The 21,082-nt window shown below is 34.7% G+C and overlaps 1 protein-coding gene across 1 annotated transcript in view; it reads right to left on the reverse strand.

The window, feature by feature from the left end:
* Window positions 1-21,082, reverse strand: part of LOC112153562 (gamma-aminobutyric acid receptor subunit alpha-2) — a 46,946-nt gene that overhangs the window by 18,713 nt on the left and 7,151 nt on the right. The window contains exons 3-7 of the mRNA XM_024283877.2: window positions 20,908-21,023; window positions 10,881-10,948; window positions 7,667-7,887; window positions 6,591-6,673; window positions 5,028-5,171 (exon numbers count right to left, since the gene is read on the reverse strand). Of these exons, the coding sequence (XP_024139645.1) occupies window positions 5,028-5,171; window positions 6,591-6,673; window positions 7,667-7,887; window positions 10,881-10,948; window positions 20,908-21,023 (632 nt within the window). The remainder of the gene's footprint in view (window positions 1-5,027; window positions 5,172-6,590; window positions 6,674-7,666; window positions 7,888-10,880; window positions 10,949-20,907; window positions 21,024-21,082) is intronic.

Here is a 21,082-nt window from a genome sequence, read left to right on the forward strand (position 1 = left end):
GGAGTTGACCTAACGCTGAAGGAGAAGTTTATTTTACGCCCAAAGAGGAATTTACTAAACTTTACTTAACACTCAAGGAGGAGTTTATTTTGTGCTCAAGGAGGAGTTTACTTAACTTTACCTAGCCCCCAAGGAGGAATTTATTTTGTGCTAAAGGAGCAGTTTACTTAACTTTACCTAGCCCCCAAGGAGGAGTTTATTTTGTTCTAAAGGAGGAGTTTACTTAACTTTACTCAACACTCAAGGAGGAGTTTACTTAACTTTACCTAGTCCTCAAGGAGGAGTTTATTTATTGCTCAAGGAGGAGTTTACTTAACTTTACTTAACACCCAAGGAGGAGTTTACTTGACTTTACTCAGCACTCAAGGAGGAGTTTATTTTGTGCTCAAGGAGGAGTTTACTTAACTTTACTTAGCACTCAAGGAGGAGTTTAGTTTTGTGTGTTTAAGAAAGAGTTTACTTAACTTGATTATCGCTCAAGGAGGAGATTATTTTGAACTCAAGGAGGAGTTTGCTTACCTTTACTTAACCCTCAAGGAGGAGTTTATTTGGGCTCAATGAGGAATTTACTAAACTTGCTAAAGGATGAGTTTACTTTACTTGATGCTCTAGAAGGAGTTTGTATTACTTAGCACACAAGGAGGAGTATCCTTAATAGGGGTGTAACACTTCATTTTAACAACAATCCTGTTTGTATCATAATTTTTAGCTGCTGATACAATTCATAGTCGAGGTTGGTTTGTTTGGAACAATTAGATTCACTGAATTAAATTGATCCAGGATATATTTAGCCAAAAATTCAACCAGTGGGACTCATATGAATTCCTGGGTACTGAACCATTTAGGTGAAAATTTCCTGATTCATTGTATGTCTTGTAAGGTGATCAAGTGTAAATTAAATTTGTGTACAAAAAAACAAGTAAACAAGAATTAATGGCAAATCCATTCACATTTTTGCTTCATAAAGTTCAGCCCACTGGTTCTTTATTATTTATAGGACAACTGGATTAACAACTTGCCTTAGATAGATCGATCTGGTTAGATCATTGGAAAATAAATCAATTTATCAAGTAAGTCAATTAATTGTTACACCTCTATTACTTAGTGCTCGGGAGGAGTTTAATGCTCAAAAGAGAATTTCCTTAACTGTACTTGATGCTCGGGGAGTTTACATTTACCAACACTGATGGAGGAGTTTATCTAACTTTCCTTAAGTTGCTACTCAAGCTGGAGTTTACCCAACAGCTCATGTTAGAATAAAGACTGTTCTCAAAAAGGTACGGGTACAGACACATTCACAGAAATATTACAGCAAGACAAAGTTTTTCCAATAGTACATTTCAGTTATAAAACAATAGGCTCTTTAAGTGGATCAGCTGAGCACTAATGCTTGTGTTTTGTTAGGTCACCATCACAAAGACCTATCAGGACAACTCTTGTGTTCCTCAGGGGCAGAAGTAAATCTGAAGTGTAATTTAACTTCATCAAAACTAACAAAAAGAACAAGCAAACATTGGGAATTATGATCAACCGTTCCTGTAACAATTAAACCCACACTTTCTCATTTTGGGATCACCTTTATTATCTACGACAATCACATAAATGGAAGGCAGAATTTGAGGCATTGCATCTGCCAAAAGAGCAAAAACATTTGAAAGAGAAAATGTTTTGTTAGAGAGCCATGTATCCTGCTAGAAGTCATTTTCTAATATTTAAAAATGAATCTTTCTCCCTCACCTCCCATACACACTGATTACTTAAGCAGTACGAGCCAGAGCTCCATAATTGCTCTGTTCACCGCGGTACAAGTAAACCCTGAGTAATAACTGGCACAATCAAAATTCTGGGAAGGTGTTAAGCAAATAATTAAAGTGATCACTCTGTAAATTAGTATTTTTTTTTATTATTATTTTTGCTTCACTTCCATATTTTACATTTTTGACTCCCACTTTCAGCCTCCAAAATCCATGCTCTCATGAAAATAAGTTTGTGACTGATTTAGTGGCTATTTTTTTCCTGAAGATTTGTCTGAATGAAATGTGCCCTTTTGTGAACACATTGATCATTCTGAGCACACAGGATTTTTAATTCTGAATGTTACTGAAAATTAAACACAGACATTTTGATAATTCTTTTCATGTTTGCTTTTCTACTTGGAGCTACTCTGTTCATATTTCTATTGTCCATCAGTCTAATAGTCACACAGAAATATGCTTTCCTATAGATTACATAGAAAATAGTCTGTGTGTGAATTAGATAAGCACAATATTTGATGCAAAACAATAATTTAAAAAATCATTAAGGAAATTTAAAAATAAAATGTAAAAGCAAGTACACAGTACATTATTATTGCATCTTCCAAAATAATTGTTTATTTTTGGAACCAACTAAAGATCTAAAGATTACAAAACTGACCATTTATATTCAGAATTGGGGAAAAAAGTGTTTTTAAGATTTAAAAATACACTTGAATTATTTTGTTGTGTGTAAAATTGAATCTGAGGTTACAATAAAAGATCAATAAAGCTAACAGGAACTAAGACTTGAATGCAAACTCCTACAAATTAAAAGACTTTCTATTAAATATTCCATCTTACTAAAACACAAATGATAAAAGGAGACAACAAAATCTAGAAATTATCCACAGATGAAGGAGTTTTTACATAGTAAAGTACAGTATTTTCTGCATAAAAGCAGGGTAGGATAAAATAATGCATTCTGGCTCTTAATCTCTTTTATTTTTTTTTCAAAAATCGAGTTTTATGCACACGGATTCATCTCATTCAAAGCTAATTTTTAGAAGTAAATTGATGTAACAAACTGAGACTCTCAGCCAGTGGAGATATTTTAATCTATGGGATGGTTGCTCATGAATACAAAACAGGACAAATATTACTGGAAAAAAAGAAGGAAAAAAGGAAGTGTCAGTTTTCCTGAGTAAATCCTTTAACTAAAGATATAATTATACAAGGAAAGCTCAATCAAGGAAGCAGTGCAGCCACAGACAGAGTAGAAATGTCCATCCAGCGTTATAAATAACAGATGAACACTCTTTGGATCGTATAGTTTAGCCCTGATGGCAGGAGGAACACACATGTACAGATGGAGCATGTTGTGCTGTCTGATTTCGAGATCTCTTGGAAGCCTCATGAGTTTGGTGAGCCAGCTGTCATCCTGTGCCCAGAAAATCATTAATCTCACGTTCTCCAAATATTCATTATCGCTTTAGGCTTTTATTAAGAAGCTCCTTGAACGCCACTAAAGCAAACAGAAATTTTAAACAGCATTGCAAGCTTGAACTGGTCAAAAAACGTACTTAGACAAAAATAATCAATTTTTACTAATATTTTGATTGTGCAGAAAAAGTTATACACTGTACATTGAATTTTACAACTATTTTTTTTTAAAGAATAGAATAGATCTTTAGCAACACTCATCTCTAACTCAAAGTAAAAACTTAAAAAATAATAAATAAAAAGTGCTACTTAAAAGTGCATTTGTCATTTAAAATTAAACCCAATTAATGTGTTAAAATGGTTAAGACTAGAAAATGCTGAAAAAAATTGTTGAAGAGGAAGCTGTGCAACAAGAAATCCTAGAATGAACGAATAAAGAGAAAAAATACACATTTTTTGCAATTGTCAGAAACTGACAGTCATTTTAAGAGGTTTTTTCAGTAATTGTGGTTCCAGAAATTGTTGAGTCATAGGCGACATTTATTTATTTATTTGCATGCTCTTGTATATTTTGGGAATTTGCATGTTTATTGTCAGCAGCTGCAGAAATCCTGGGGATATTTTTTATGCTGAAATTTGAAATCTGACTTTTATTCATTTTTTAAACTGTTATAACTTATTCCAAATGTGATAATAAAGAAGGAGGATTGCCTTTAAATTCTTAAAGATAACCAAAAATCATCATCTTGAAGGTTGGGTCTTTGGGTTAAGTTTTGTGTTCCAACAGAACAATGACCCCAAACACACATCAAAAGTGGTAGTGAAATGGTTAAACCAGGTTTGAATTAAGGCTTTAGAATGGTCTTCCTAAAATCCTGAAATCCCATAAAACCCAATTGAGAACTTCTGAACAATGCCAATGAAAAAATTATGTCAGAAAGCCAACAAATTTTACTGAAATGAACCAATTCTATTAAGAGGAGTGGTCATACATTTAGAAGCCTGCCAGAAGCTTGTGGATGGCTTCCAAAAGTGCCCAATTGAAGTGAAAATGGTAAAGGGACATGTACCCAAATGTTAGCGTTGCTGTATATATTTTTTTTGACCCAGCAGCTTTGGTCACATTTTCAGTTGACCCATAATAGAGTCATAAAACAACCAAAACTAATGTTATTTTTTTTTTTGTGACACTTGTTCCGATCTCTCTATCAGAGAAAAATCAAAGTTATAGAAATAACTGGAAACTCAAGATGACATTGTGATCTTTACAAATATATGTAAACTTTTGACCACAACTGTAGTAGTAGTAGTAGTGTTAGTAGTAGTATTAGCAGTCCTAGTAGCTAACTCTCATTCCCTAAAAGAAGGTGTTGGTGGGTAATAGAGGTTATTTCTTGAACCTCACTTTAAGTCATCCCCAAAGCTTTCACATCTTTTGAAACGTTAAAAATTAATGAACATAAGCCCCATTTTTTTTTTCCACAGCAAAAACAGTGAAAGGTAAATTACATGGAGTGGCCCAGCAGGCTTAATGCCACCTCCTGCAGCATGTAGGAGGTGTATGAGCACAGTCTCCACACAAACAAGCACAAGATCAGTTTGAGTTTCACACTTGAGCAGAACTGAAACAAAGACATGAGGTCCTTGATTCCACAAATAAATTGGGTTCAAGCCAGAGATGCTGTTTTTTTTTAACTATCATACTTGTGCTGTAATTTGTGGTGTAATAAACAGCTGTTCAGAAACAACAACCAAAAACTCACTACATAGTTTGGAATTTATTTAGGTTCAAATCTTGATGACTTATTCAAATGTCCTTAATTGCTGCAGCAGATTTTGAACATACTGTACCTGTGCTGGATTTGATGGTTTCTTGACCGACAGTTTGCCCAAGAAGGTCATACTGGTTCAGGCGAGAGCTCTCCCCCTCAACCACGACTGAGTCAGAAGCGTTTCGGGTCCACGCGTAAGTGACTTCTGAGATTGTGTACGCATCTATAAGAAAATATATTCATAATTAGAATGTTTTAAGTGATCAAAAAAAAAGAAAATTTCAGGAGCAACAGCGTTTTGTTTGTCATTTATTGTCGATAATTTATTAAATTGTATTTAATACTGGTTAGGAGCAAATCTTTCTAAAATATTTTCATTGGGTTAAACCATTGACTGTAAGTGAGAACTGGACTGATGGTGTTTTAAACAGGAAGTTCCTACTGGTTCCAAGAAGCCAAAATCAGCCAAATGCAGATAAATAAACAGCTATTACTAATTCTATTTGCCCGATTGTCCATACATTTTTTTAATATGTTCTTGATGATCCTGTATTTTTTTTCTGCAAACTGGTCAATCAGATTTCGAAATAAAAAAAAGGCGGTTTCACGTCCCACGTTTGTTTGATTGACAGCTTTCATGGAGCCTGCTTTCAAGTAGTAAGAGTATGGACTTCCAGCCATCTGACTCCTGATTGATGAGAGTGGTTGCCATGGAAACGCTGTCTAAGATCAAGTTGGACCAGTCACCGCTTACTGATGACATCTGGCTCCACCATATCACCAAGAAAATGACGACTGATCTAAACGTATTTCATTGGAGCCACAAATGCACCATTTCTATGAGTGACATCACACACTCACAAGAACTCTAACGGTTTGTACGTTTGTACGATTGTTATGAAATATTTGTGTTGTTGGCATGATGGGTACAAAAATGAATTTGTTTTAAACTTATTTTAACGTGTTTTAAATATAAATATGATTAATTCATTTGGGAATTTTGTGAAATCCTTTGAGGTTTTTGTGAAACTTGTAAAATATGTACATTTTATGCTAAGAAGACAAGCCACCACTTTGTGGAAGGTAATGAGGCTCCAAAAAAAGGAATAAACACACTCTGTCCAGTTCTCATATACAGTCAATGGGTAAAACAATGATGATTTTATTTAAAAAATGTATTTTATTTAATCGCATAACAAATTGAGGTTGCTAGTTAAGAGTTATAGTTAAAAATTAAAAGACAACATAAAGCAACAAGTAAATTCAAAATAATATAAATTGATTAAAATACATCTATTAGCTCCTATTACATCTTTCAACATTTAATTGATGTAAAATATCATCCTGTATTTTGCTAAAATGCTTTTAAACCAACATTTTTATAACAGAGAAAGTGTAACAATAATGCTTACAATTCTATTTCCTGTTATGCTATTTTTTGTGCACATTCAGCATGAGTTTAACTGCTGAGGCATCTTTTTCCGACATGTATGAACCCACAACCACATGACAAACATCTCATCCACCCTCTGACATCACACGATCGTGCCACAGAAAAGAAGAGGACAATCAGACAAAATAAAAAGAGAAAAGCTTTTTATCTTCACTTCCCTGGAGCATTTCTATCATCAGAGTTACTCACAGCTGCCAAATTTTAGTGGACAGGAATGGAAGTCCATGGGGAAATCCTCCAGATGCATGGGGCACTCAGCATGCACAGTTAACCTGCAGCCAAATCACAGCAGACGTTACAAAAGCCATCCGCAATAAAAAGGAAATTTAGCAGTATTTACAAGAAAATACATCAAAAGTACTAAAAGAAAACCAAAAAAAAAGAAATACATATAAATGATTTTAACGTTTGTACGAGTAATTGAATTCATTCATATTTTAGGATTTTATTAATGTTTCACTTTTATTTTGAAGGTGTTGTTTAACCGTTTAAAGACAAACTCGGATCATGTTTATCTATTTTAAATGTTGGTTTGTGCAAACTTTACATAAAATAATCGGAAATTAGTGTAAAAATATATCAAGATATATAAATATTGTTATTTTAGGTTAAATCTGTTTTTATACTTTACATATCGATGAATTACTAGATGATGAAATGAGTTTGATATAAATACACTTATTTATTTATTTTTACAATATAGTATTATATTATTTTAATGCCTGAAATTAATCAGTAAAATAAAACACATTAAAATACTAATTAGTTTTATTTTCTGTGCTTTGTAAAAATCTTTATTCATATTAAATTCATCAAAATGTTCAAAAGGAGACTAAAAACAAAGTTTTGTGCATTTCTCAAAAGTGTTTGCTACCGTAAAAATAAGCAAATTTTGTCTGCTGAAAGCAGCAAAGAACAGCAGTAGAAAACACAACAAAGAAATGTGGGATTGTGGTGACACTTCAGGTCAGCTATGGAGTTAGAAAGTTAATTATGTCATTTTTTCTACATCCTCTGGCATTGGGTTTCTCTTAAAGACTGGTGACAGAAAAATGAAAAATGTTTTTGCCTAAAACCCCCTTAAAAACACATTATGATCCCTATTCTTTTGAAATTTCTGGTTTTAATTGCTTCAAAATTTGCTAAAATTGTAGATAAACAGGGATGGGTTTCCATGAATGACCAAGCTACATTGAAGACTGTCCTTCCACATGCTGCTATCAGTAACTGCTAAACATTATTTTAAAAACACAGAGTTAAAATACCTCATGGTGTACAGCAGAGTCCCGTCGTCTTTGATCCTCAGGAGTTTGTTTGGCATGGTCATGTTGTGAGCCACAGACTTTTTCCCGTTGTGAAAGAAGGTGTCTGGGGTCCAGATCTTACTCGCCATGAGGTTGTTGAGAGGCAGAATGTTCATTGGTCCGTGAAATGTCAACCTCTCGTCTTTCCAGCTTTGCCGGAAGAAAACGTCTATCGTGTACTCCTGAGGGGGCAGAAGACAAATTAGAAAATGTCTTTACTATTACTGAAAACTATATAACAAAGCTGCTGATTTGAAGACCCACTCAAATGAAAATTGTGTTTTTGACATATAGAATGAAAGTTACGCTTAGAATTGCATTTCTGGGTATTTGTTTATTTAAATTGGTGTGAACCAAAAAATGTTTTTTAAAAAATAGCTTATTTGTGATTTAGAAAATAGGCCGGGGGGGCTAAAACTCCCTATTTCGTTTAATTCTGATTTTGGACTAAAAATGCTGAACTCATAATCAAAAGAGCACTGAGAACACTTTTAAAATCAATCCAAAGATGGTTGGAGTGGGTCTTTATATAAAAAGTGTTATGCTTCCTGCAAAACAATCATTTGTTTTCTCCATCTGAAGGTGCGATCTTTGTGCTTCTCCCAGATCCCAGGGTTAGTGCTCCCCTAAACTACCTTTGAGTCCACAACAACAACACCCCCCCCCCCACCAACCCACAATCCTGTGCTGTGAAAAGAAACCGCACACTAGAGAGGATTTGGTGCAGAAAGCAGAGTGCTGTGAAATGTGTGTATGTGTGAAGGTGAACGTGTTGATATGATTCACGAGAGTGAAACGTGAAGAGAAGGTTTTTTTTCTGATACATTTGGATAAACATGATCCTCCCATACAAAACCACACTATTTACTATATTGGGATTTGTTATTTTTATTATTTGCAGCCATTTGTGAATAAATATTTATTCTCTTTATTCATAGAAATATTTTAAAATACATGTTTTTTGGATTATTTCTTACTCATCATAATTTATTAATGATCTTATTCTAGAAAGATATAAGGACATTAATGGTGTGATTTCTGACCTCTGAATGTCAAAGTGAAGAAATTTGTCTGTGTAATCCACATTTGCACTGAAGTGAACCGCACCAAGGTTCACTTGCAAATTGACAGGGACCTTTTGTTTTTTGCTTTCTCCTCAAGAATCTCATCATTTTAAAGCTCGCTAGCACAAATTCTTGAGTAAAACAAAAACATTCTAATTATTCTGTGACTTTTACAGGCTACTAACAAACAGTAGTGAACACATTGAAGCAAGTTACACAAGTCTGTTTCAACTGAAATGAGTAACAACCCCTCATCTCCGTCTAAGTGTAATGTCTGGACTGAAAATGTGCTGTAGTGAGAACGTCCAGGTGATAATATGACACAAGAAATATTTTCTTTTTTTGTTCTTCTGAGCAGCTGTTTTATCTGTGAGATGTTTTCAGACGGCGCCGTCCACTCCTGTCTAGAGAAGTGTGGACCAAACCAAATCGAGGAGGGAAATGTGGACAATCCAAATGTGAAAACACCCAAAATGTTATAATATTTGATTGTCTGACACCCATGTGTGGGTCTCAATCAACAGACTGCAATCCTAAAATCCCTTGACAGGGGGACACATGGGTGGTCCTCTTAGTTACAGGACAGGATCGTTACTTCAAAGAGGATTTTTTTCAGTTGAAAAAACTAAACATTTTATATTCAAGATTGTCTTTGAAGGACTACATATTTAAGAGTTTGAAGTGTTAGCATTTTTAAAGGGTGAATACTCTTAACTTATACATATCTTTTATTAAATGTCGTGATCTTTAACATGTTTTGCATCATATCAACAAATCCCTCATTTAAAAACATATTTTAGAAACCAAAACAAATCCCCAAAACAAAAAACAAAATTACAACAAAATGTAAAATGAAAACATTTTAGAAATCAAATTTTCTTTGTAATCTTTAATATGTTGAATTAAGTTATTTATTGTGGAGATTTGCACTTAAGGGTGTAAATAAGTACTTAAGAATTCAAGTTTAAGCTTAATTTTATGTAATTATGTCCTCTGTTATCAGAACATCAAAAATCAAACGTCATCAATCAGTAATACCTACCTTTTCCAGTTTTTTGTTTCTTTAATTGTCATCAAAATGGTTTTCAAAATGTTGCATTAAGTGATTTATTGGGAAGATTTGCACTTTGGGGCGTAGAAAAAAGCTCAAGAATGCAAGCTTAAGCCTGATTATCTTAAATTATGTCCACATAAAAAACTAAATGTAATAATTCAATAAGTGATGTCCCATTATACCCATCGTTTTTATTTGTTAACGTTTAATTTTGTTTTATGTAAATTACTTTTGTTGTCTGACACGTTTCACGTTTTGTAATTATGTTTTTTTTATAAGTTATTTTTTATTATAATTTACTTTGCTTTTTTAATTGTTGTGATCTTTAAAATGTTTGTGCATCAAGTGATTTGCTCTTCAAGGCCACTATCAACATATTAGCAGCTGTTTTTTTGGTCATTTATTCGTCCATCTCTCTGTCAGTCTGCAGGATAGTTTGAAAAAGACACATCAGGGTTGAGTTAGCTGAAATTTAGCAGGCAGTTCACCCTCTGGGCCAATTAGTCACAGGAGATCACATGTGGGTGGTGCTGTGGATCTGGGATTTCTGCCACATGGATAAAGAAAAAAAAAAAATGCTGCTTTGCAGATTTATTGTTCCGTGTTGTAGCCTGCACAGATGATGGCTTATGTTCGGCTAAAAGCCCTCTGTTGTAATTATCTTCCAGAGGTCAGTGCATTGCACATGCAGGTTCATAATTGTGAAATCAATGTATCAGTCACTTGGAAAATGGGTCTTTATCTATAGAAGAGAAGCAGGAGATATGATGCGAAGGTGGCCGCGTGTTTCAGAATGATAAACAGGAGAGCCCAGGATAAACAAAGGAGTGACATGAATAACAAGAAGACTTTCAATAATGTATGAGATGAAAATTGTCAGATGAATAGACTTTGTGCCGTGGCAGGGAATACACGTCCTACTTCAGCCGACGTGTGGACAGAACAGACCGAGGTAGTCACAAATAGAGGAAGCAATAATAACAGTGAATGATTTGAAAGAAGAATCTTTTCCTCTGTCTTCCTGTTCTCAGTCTGAATGAACCAAATCTGGACTCACCATGTCTGTGTCTGAAACGGGTCCAAAGCTGGTGACGTAGATGTTGGTCTTCACCTCAGTTACCCTGTCTGGGTCAGAAGAAATAAAAACACAAAAAAACGTCATGAATATTTAAAGGCAGCTTGAATGGAAAACACTGACTTTAAAACTGTTTTCCTAACATTAACTTTCTGTTTTAATGGTTTTTCTTGACCCAATGATTATGTTTTTGTACATTTAATGATCCAATAATCAGATATTTTAGTGTAGATTACCTATTTGCATTTTTGTCAATTTAATATCAATAAAATTGGACCTGATCTTTTGTTTTCTTCAAATTTGTCAAAAACTGAAATTCCTTTTCAATCTTTTAACATTTTTATTACTTTTTTTTATGTGCAATAATTTATTTTTCTGCATGTTTGCAATACTTTCTGCTGTATTATGTTGACTTTATGTACAGATTATTTGCTTCCTGTTGGTCTGTGATTGGATGCACTTCCTGATTGAAGCCAGTTCAAAAATGAAACACAAGGTGGTTTGTGGCAAAAACAAGACTGCCTCAATCAACTGCATCTTCATCTGAGTTTTATTTTGAAGAGCTCTGCAAAAACATTAGTAATCTCCATGTTTGGGTTCATGAAAGGTTAAGAAAATTGATGAAAGTTAAGAAGGAGAACTATCAGAGTGATTCACATATTGGATGTGTGCTTTACCCGCTGTCAAACATCATGTGCCCCAAACTCAGTCCGTGATTGGTCCACGTGCCGTGGCGACCTTACCAAAATTTCCAAATTTGAACTCTGGACTCCAGACTGTTTTGGATTGTAGCTGTTCCGTTGACTTAACATTGAAACTGACCGTATCTGCAGCGCAAATTGAGTTTGGTGTAAACGCAGCATCAAAATTGCTTCTTTATACAGCTGATATTTGCTTTTCTGTTGTAAGAACTGTAATTATCTTTAAAACTGTCTTTGGTTTAAACTTGTTTTGATGTACAGTAAGTGTTCAAAAATGCCTGAATCAATTTTCCCTTAAACTAATGTGCAATTTGAAAAGTTTATAGGAACCAAACTGACAAATCAGGCTTATATTGTGCTGCATTCAGAGCAAAAATCGACAGTATCAGTGTAAAATCTGCATAAAAAGTCATGTTGTGGACTCAGTTGACAGCTGACAGAGACATAATGTACATTTTCTGATTTCATGTCCAAACAGTTTAGTTTGGTTAACATTAACTCTGCTCTGTTTGGCCCATTAGCATGGTTCGTTTGAGCTGGTCTGAGCTCTGTCAGTCAGCGATCCCAGCAGAGACGCCTCCAGCATCTCAGAGGAAAAAACAATCATTTCTTTACAGTATACAGTAATATTAGTCATATTTGGCGAGCTGCAGGTGATGCTGCTGAGCATTCAGCTGACATATTTATGTTCTATTTAAAATATATATATATATTACTAAGGTTATGACATAAGATTCTGCTCTGCTGGGGATTTTTTATTTTGTTTTACCCTTTTTTTTACTAAAGCGTCATATAAATAAACAATTGAGATGTTTTGATAGTCAAGTTAATTTTTTTATTTTTTAATTTTAACATTTCATTAATTCAAACCCCTTCTAGGACCAGTATGTCCTAATGCAGGGGTCGACAACCTTTAACAATAAAAAAGCCATTTGTGCTCGTTTTCTACTGGTCAAAACCTAGAAGGAGCCGCATAGTTTTACTTTAGCCTTTAAGAAATTTTGATTTGCATTTGTGGCCATATTTATTTTATATAAATATTTCTTATTTTTTGGAATGAACAAAAGCAAAAATCTAAAAAGAAACTAGCATTTCTCAAAATTTGATTTTTTAAAAATGTTTTTACCTTTAGTTGAGGCCAAATTAGTTTAAAAAAAAACGCTAGCTTGTTTCTTAATTACTAGCTAAACTCTAAATTAGCATAAAATTCCTGAGTAAATGAAATCAGCCAAAATGTTAGCATGTTGCTAAAATAAAAGCTAAACTCTAAATCAGCCTAAAAACTCCAGTAGTTAACAATAAGAGAAAAAGTTTTAGCAAATTGCAAAAATATTAGCCAAACTCTAAATTAGCACTAAACATTTAATTAGAGGCCCAATTAGCCCCCCAAAAAAGCTAGCTCGTTGCTCAGTTACTAGCTGAACTTCTAAATAGCCAAAATTTCTCAGTAAACTAAATTAGTCAAAAAAGTTAGCTTGTTTCTAAAATAAAAGGAAAATCTAAATTACCCCAGCAAAACTTCAGTAGATAACAAATTAGCCAAAAACATCAGCATTTTGCTAAATTATTAGCTAAACACCAAATTAGCATAAAATTCCTCAGTGAACTAAATTAGTCAAAATTGTTATCCTGCTGCTTGAATAGAAGACAAACTCTAAATTAGCCTAAAAACAAAGTAAATAACAAAAATTTTAGCATGTTGCTAACAGTTACTATATTGTTTTTCTCCAACCAGAGAGCCACCATGGAGGGATAGAAGAGCCTCATGTGGCTCTGGAGCTGGAGGTTGCAGACCCCTGCCCTAACGGGAATAATGATATACAACGGAAAATGCACTTAAAAAAATTCTTTGCAGTTATTTTCTATAGCTGTTGCATTGACGTGGATTTACGCTGTGCATCGGCTCAGTTCACCTCTGCATGACCTTTATTTGCTATACGGTCTTTTCTTATGGCACTGGAGGGTTGATTTGCTTTTTCAAAGCTCCATGTAATTACAGAAACGCAGTCACTCATGTGCAGTCAAATAAAAAAAGCTTGCCAGGTTTCCCTCCATGCTGCACCACATTCCTCCATGTAAGTAAAGCACTCTTAATGCACGAAAGGTGCAGCACTATTCATCACCCTCCTATCAGAACCCATTATTTGAATAGTTTACAAAAGGGGCTAATGTTTTTACTGTAATTAGAGTTTTTTTTTTTTTTAATCACACAGTGATAAACAGCTTGAAAACATAGATGAATAATAAAAGTGTGCTCTGCTTTTCCAAGTATCGAGAATCTGTTGTTTTATTAGATCTTCATTCTCAAAAATATAATTACACTGTACATCAGAGACTCCATGAAGAACTGCTGTCATGTTAATAAGGTGACCTAAATCAACAGGAGGCAGCAGGCTGCTGGTCAATAGGTTCAATCCATTTAGCAAGGCATATTGGTTATGTAAAGCAGATGCAATTATGTGGATAAGGTAGATCTAAATTGATATTTTTTTTCTTGCAGCGCACAAACATATCGATTTGATTCATTTACTTTGCTGATGAATGCATAAAACACCCTGCTCGGTATTTTTGTAGATACGGCCCACCTCTGAACAGTGAGCCAATTAAAAGCAGCTGGCGTTTAAAAAAAGGTATACAATCAAAGGAACAGCAGGTGGAATAAATGAGCAGGACATGAAAAATGAATCAAAATCAAGTACATTTTCATTGAAAATTTGATTTTTCTTTAGGGTGGGATGTTGTAGTAGGGGTTTGGATGTTTCAGACGAGTTAGGGACACTTAAAATGTCAATTTTGAGAGTAAGAGTGTTGCTAGGATAGGCTCCAGCAACCCACTACCTCAAAGAAGATTGAGGGAATTTAGAAAATTGATGGATTTTTCAAGGAGAAACTGCTTTTATCTATTTTATCTCCTCTGATGAAAGTTTTACCTTCATTTAGTTCAAGTTATTGGTTATCCAAAATGAGTCCAACTTAATGAAACGGCTGGTTTTGAATGGAAATGAGAATGGTGTTATGGTAATGTGATGGTAATTCACAATGAATTGGCAACTTGTTAATCAAAATTAATTCAGAATTTTGAAAGGTATTTACTTTACTTCATTTGGTGTATAAGGGAAACTGTATGAAACAGCCTGTTTAAACTATAACAAGAAAACCCAAAAAATAATTAATATGTAAAAATATTTAAATTTCATTTTCTGCTGATCTTCTTTTATCTTTCGGCCATTCTTTTGTTTAACAAAGCCAAATGCTCCACTTGGATTGGAAAAGGCAAAAAGGGGGCAGGCATTTCTTCTTACATCCCAAAGAACACCCATTTTTTGTTTCATATGCAGAAATATAATTCATTTCTACAGTTTGGTTTGTCCTGAAAATGTGTTTTCTTGACCATTTAATCCTCATCTTTAATGTTCTGACATTTTGTGTGGCATAATCCATTTTTTATGGTGTCTCAGAGAAAGATTTTCTCTGAAAATGTTTTAAATAAATTTGTTTTCTTAATGTTTATTTAATAAATGTGTTGTTTAGAATTCAGTTTTAGCCAAAGGGCCACAAAAAAGATCAGCCAACAGTCTAATGAGATTACAAAACAACCGGATTTTTATGGACAATGAGAGAAAAAGTCTGTTGTACAATAAACCGCTGACTGTATATGAGAACTGGACTGAGTGAATGTGATGTCACCCATAGAAATGACTTACTTAAGGCTCCAATTCAATTCAATTCAATTTTATTTATATAGCCCAATATCACAAATTAAATTTGCCTCATTGGCCAAAATCAATAATTTCACAACTCTTACACAACTGTGTGGGATTTTTGTTAGATGCGTAATCCAATCCGTGGGTTTTCACGACCGTTCCACGTATGTCCAGCAGACTTTTCACGCATTGTGACACGGGTTGTAGCTGACGCCATTGGTGTTAAAAAAGTTAATTAATTGGTTAAATTCAATTGAAATAAGAAAATAAATGTAATTCAATTGAAATCCACTTGATTATACAACATTATTCAAAACAAAGCCACATTTTTGTGGTGGTAAACTTTAGAAAAGCCTTTTTTCCTCGAGGCGGGTTTGTGTTTACTATTTGAAAATATCAAAAGTGCATTTAACGCTCCAGGACTTTAGGAAAAATGAGAACGGGGACAATACCTAAAGTTCATTTACTCGGCAGCAACAGTCCCAAACATGTGTGTTGCGTGCTATCTGAATCATTTGGTGCAGATGGAGCTGCTGAACCATGTTTAAGAGGTAAGGCTCAACCTGCCTGTGTCAGACTGAGTATTCCACTGTGCAGCTATCCAAATGTCAGCTCACTGCTGTCGGTTTAGGAAAGAAAAAAAAAGGAAGAAAACGGAGAAAAACAAAATGTTGAGCCGTGTAAGAGATGAACTCATCCTCCAATCTGACAAGACAGATTTGACAACATTGAACAGAGAACAGAATGTGAAATGGCCACTTTCATCTGTCACAAAGTGATTACAAACCTCTGAGTGGAGATTTTAATCACACCACTGATATTTTAAAAATATATATATATATATTTTGCACTCATGGGCTTCTTTATATCACAAAGGAATTCAATTACACCAATGTTCTTTACACTGTATTTGTAATAAGGAAGAAAGCTGAGGACAGTACCACTGCAAATGCAATAGTTACACCTAGCAATCTCTTTTAGGTTTATAAAGAAGAAAAGCACAAAAGGAAACACTAAAGTTGCAAGAAAAAAAATGTAAATGTCCTAAAAAAATAAAAATAATTAGCTTTAAAAGCCAAATAATGTTTAAGAAATTAGAATGAACTCAGAATTAGCTTAACTCAACACAGCTAAAACCCTGTACAATTATTCTATAAGGCAAAAACAACAGTTATATTTATTTTAGATCATCATCTTACATTTGTACATCAGGAAAGATTTTTTGAAGATTATTTAAATGGTTTATAAAAGTTTTTATAGTCTTCTTATGTTAATTTCAAAGTATGAGTCCTGGCTGACCCTGTGGTACACCGGTATACTAGCCTTTTAGTCATTGCGAAGGTTCCAAATCAAGAATTATGCACACACAAATCCAAATTTTTGAACAAATCCAAAGTTATTTACAAATTTCCCTTCCATAGACATTAACCGATTTGTACAATACAACCTAAAATTAGAACAAATATCACAGTTTTGAAATAATAACCTCAACATGTTCAGTTTTAAAACGCATATATCAATTTTCAATCCAAATTAAAGCATGTTTTCATCCAGATTTCAAGTGATATATTTTTCACTAATCAACTGGTCCGGCCCTTCTGTCAAACTTTAGAAACCCTCTGTTTTTAGATGATTTTATCTGGCTACTTATTTTAAAAAAATCAATTAATTCGATTATTTTATGTATTTATTTTGTTTATTTACTTTTTAATTTATTTTTGGATGTGAAATGAACAGGAGAGGTTTGCAGGTAAAGCGGTAGGTTGGTTTTAGTTTAAATTTTGTTTGTTCCAAAATCCCTTCTTCCTGAATTTGATTTGATCCCATTTGTTTGATGGTTTTGAGTCACTGATTTCATGTTTTGACATTTGTACCGGCTCTTACAGCCTCGTCATCATGAATATCTTTTTTGTTTTTGGTCGACTCACCACATATTTGTGTTCTCTTTTGGGCATGACAGAGCTTTGTTGATTAGGATATTTAAAAGCATCACCTGATTAGATAAAATTGTTTATTTGTTCTCATAATTTTCTTCAAAAACAAGCAAAAAGGTCTGTTTCTTGGAGGCTAAAACCTTTTTGATAAAGGAGAATTACATCACTGGAAGGGCTCTTTATTCTGCAGTTTATTCTATAAATAAGTGTTGACAAATTCCGGAAAAAAATAACAGAAGTGATGGATGTATGATGACTAACATGAGAGAATATGGTGGACAAATTGGGAATTGGCGTTTTCCGTCTGGTAAATGTTACATGACCCGTGAAAATCACAAAAGGACGCGACTCTTCGACACCGAGACGCGCTGCACGTGTGAGCGGACGCTCTCGTGCAGACAGGATGATCTCCCTTTTCCAGACGTTATCAATGTGGTATAAATGAACGTCCAGTGAAGCATTAACATTTTTTCCCCACAGATGAGACATACGGATCTAATGTGCCCAGGATGTGGAAAATTACATCTGATGTCATGTTGTGTTTCTTTTACAGAGCGAGTTCTGCGGCGCAGTGTAGTCCCTGTGCACGCTAATGGGTACAATACAGAGCAGCACTTTAAGCGTTGCAGGCTCTGGCTTTCGCTTATAAAAATGTATGTGCTCTCATGGTTCTGGAGCAGACTTGAAAGCATCTGATCTGTGTTTTCATGTTTTATTAAAGTGGTTTATTTCAAGGAGTTGTTTTCTTGCTGGATTAAACTGTCATACCAATCTGTTGGTCAGGGATTGTCACGAGGTTCTGTTCTCCATTCAGAATCAGGACATTGTTAATGATGAAACCAAAATAAATCTATTTTTTCAGGAAAAAAGTTTGCTAAATAATTATTTTTACATTTTTTAGCATAATAAGATCCCAAAAACCTATATAAAAAAAAGTTTTAAATCATGTTTTGCTGCTTGGGGGCAAAAATTGATATGGTTTTAGTGTAGAAATGCCACATATTACATAGGCTTTCAAATTTTTTTTATATTTTTTGGCCAGAAACAATGTAAAAAGAACATTTTTAAGAAAAAAAAGCTGATAAAATTTTTAATGTTAAAGCATTTAATGTAAAATACAGTCTACACATACTTAGATCTTCTTTTTATCTATTTTAAAAGCATTCCTAGTGATTAAAAAAATATATACATACATATCTATATATATTTTAATAGCATTTATTGAAAAAAGTTTTTGTGCGTAGAGGAAGTGGGTTTTGAGGAGTATCGAAACTGACATATTTTGTAAAACAGCAATAGAAAAACTTTTAACCAATCAGAATCCATAGTGACATCAGTGTAAAATGGTAAATGTTGTATACTTGTATAGCACTTTTCTACCTTTTTCAAAGGCCCCAAACACTTTACAGTCACATCCACACTCCACTGCCGCCAACCTTCCACCAGAGGCAAAGTCGGGCTCAGTGTCTTGCCCAAGGACACTTCCACACATGGCAGGAATCGAACCGGCCATCTTTCGCTCGGAGGTCAACCATCCTACCATTTATTGTGGTATTTTCCCACATAACTTTATCTTTAACGAAAAATGGGTCTTTGGGTCTTTGTAGGAACTGGTTGCCCTGGTCCCTGCACAGCCGGCGCCACAAAAGGTCACACAGCATCACAGTTCATTAAAAGCTGAAAGTGTTAGAGTTCCTCTTTATAATCATCAACCAAGATTTCGCAAAAATTACTTCTTCAATAGCGGCTACACTTGCAGCTCTGATGAGCGCTAGCGCTGTGACAGAAATATGAATGTATCTTGTCATGATATAAAACACAATAAAGGGACCAACAGCTTCCTGTTAGAATGTTTATTTCTAATACCACTGAACAGGCTTCTGTGTGTGTCGAGCTCATTGACATATATAGAGATCATCAACGGTTTAGCTGCTCAGCACTGCTGTGACGTCTTCCAAATGCTTGTTCTCATCCGTCACCATGTTTTTGAATGATTTATTGCATGAGTTAGTTTGTGTTTTTTGCATTATTAGGATTTAATTGATTTAAATTGCGAAATTGTGTTTCTTTGGGTAAAAACCTAGATTTTCAATACAGTTCTGTGCACATGTGTAATGAATTACTTGAATAAAGAATTCTCAGAAATGCAGTTTTGAGCTTAATTTCTTTATATCATGCCTTTCATTAACACAAAATGACACAAGAACATGTTAAAAAAACCTAAAAACACAACTTTCATCAAAGGGATTTTTTTTTTTTAAAAGTACGTTGAACATGTGAAAAAGGTTTCCTCAATAAAGTATTTTGACAAAAAAAGGAGAACATTAGATTTCCCTGCTGAATTTTCTACTTTTTTCTTTTTTGGGGATCCTTCTACAACTTTTATGAATTCAAGTTACTTTGAAATGCAACACTATTCTGCTGCCATATTTTGAATTGTGTTTAAAATGTCGCCGTCAGTAGCAAAAGAAGATTGATGACGACATTTAACGAAAAAAATGTGCAGTAAACTGGAAGCCATTGGAGAACCAGTTCTGCAGTCAGCAGTTAAAGCAGGTTTTACGAGGCTATAAACCAAAAACGCTGCCGTTCGAGAAAGACCACCCTGAGCGTCTGTCATCCTCGAATAAAAAAAAAAATCCTTATCTTCAACTCAGAGGGAATACAGATGAATGTGGCCAGGATGGTTACTCATGTGTTCAGAGCAGAAAAGAGTATTCACCTGTTAGGTATGTGCTATTGTTAAGCACAGTGAGGGGAGAATCATGATATGGGGATTTGAAACAATGCTGATTTATGAAGGAGGAGGATAATTTAAAAACCTAAAGTAGACCATGAACCAGCCATCTTTATTTTTTTATAATAGTTCTAGATGTTTTTAGGCTGTAAATCCTGTCACTACATACTTTATACTCATTCTCGAACAGACATGAACATTTTCACACTTGTCTCTCTGGTTTAAAATCTCAAAGTTCAAATCTTTATGGAAAAATAAGCTTCATTACTCACAAGAAATTCATAAAAACAAAGAATTAACAGAACACTTAAGTGAACAGAGTCCCAGTGTTTAAATGGAGCATCTATAAGTGTGTTTCCTGCACCGTAAAAACCTGGAAGCCCCCCCTTAATTTATGTGATTCTGAGCACGCCGAGCACAGCCAGGCTAAAGGAGATCTGCCTGCCCATATGGCAGCGCCTGGGCTGGACGGATGGCCTCGGGAATTTGAAATTCAAACTACGCCAAGTCCTGGGGAGGGACTCAGCTTTGGGGGTGAGGAGGCCAGCAAAGCCAAAACGGACGCCAAACGTGTACTGAGTAGCACAGATGATGTTTTGTAAAGAAAGTATCATAGATTCAGAAAATGTAATGTTATTTTGCAGTTGTTTAGGTTATAGAAGGTTTACTACAGTTCACAGGTGACAACAAAGTTGGGTTTAGGGTTAAACGTGTCCACTGCTTCTTTCCAGGAAGTGGACTTGGTGTTATGTAATCAAAATGTTATTTTTCTGCACAGATTGCGTTCGTCCGTGTAGTCCTAAGGGGATTGCAGCCAAAGATAACTGGCACTATGAAAGCTGATGTGTGTTTTCACCTCAAATGAGCCGTCATCTGTTAAAAAAGGAAACAGTTGTGCAACAACAATTATCCAGACGTCTTCTGCTCACTCACCTCCAAGACCAGGCCGCAGACGGTTGTCATAGCCATCCAACAGTCTGTCCAAGATGCGCGTGAACAGGGTGATGTTGGTTTTAAAGGCATCCGATGTGGCATCAGCATTCACCGATCTGGTGAGGAGACAAACGTCAACACCATCCATGCATTTTCTGACTCTTTCCAATGAAGT

The sequence above is a fragment of the Oryzias melastigma genome, linkage group LG10 (genome assembly GCF_002922805.2).
Source record: "Oryzias melastigma strain HK-1 linkage group LG10, ASM292280v2, whole genome shotgun sequence".
NCBI lineage: Eukaryota > Metazoa > Chordata > Actinopteri > Beloniformes > Adrianichthyidae > Oryzias > Oryzias melastigma.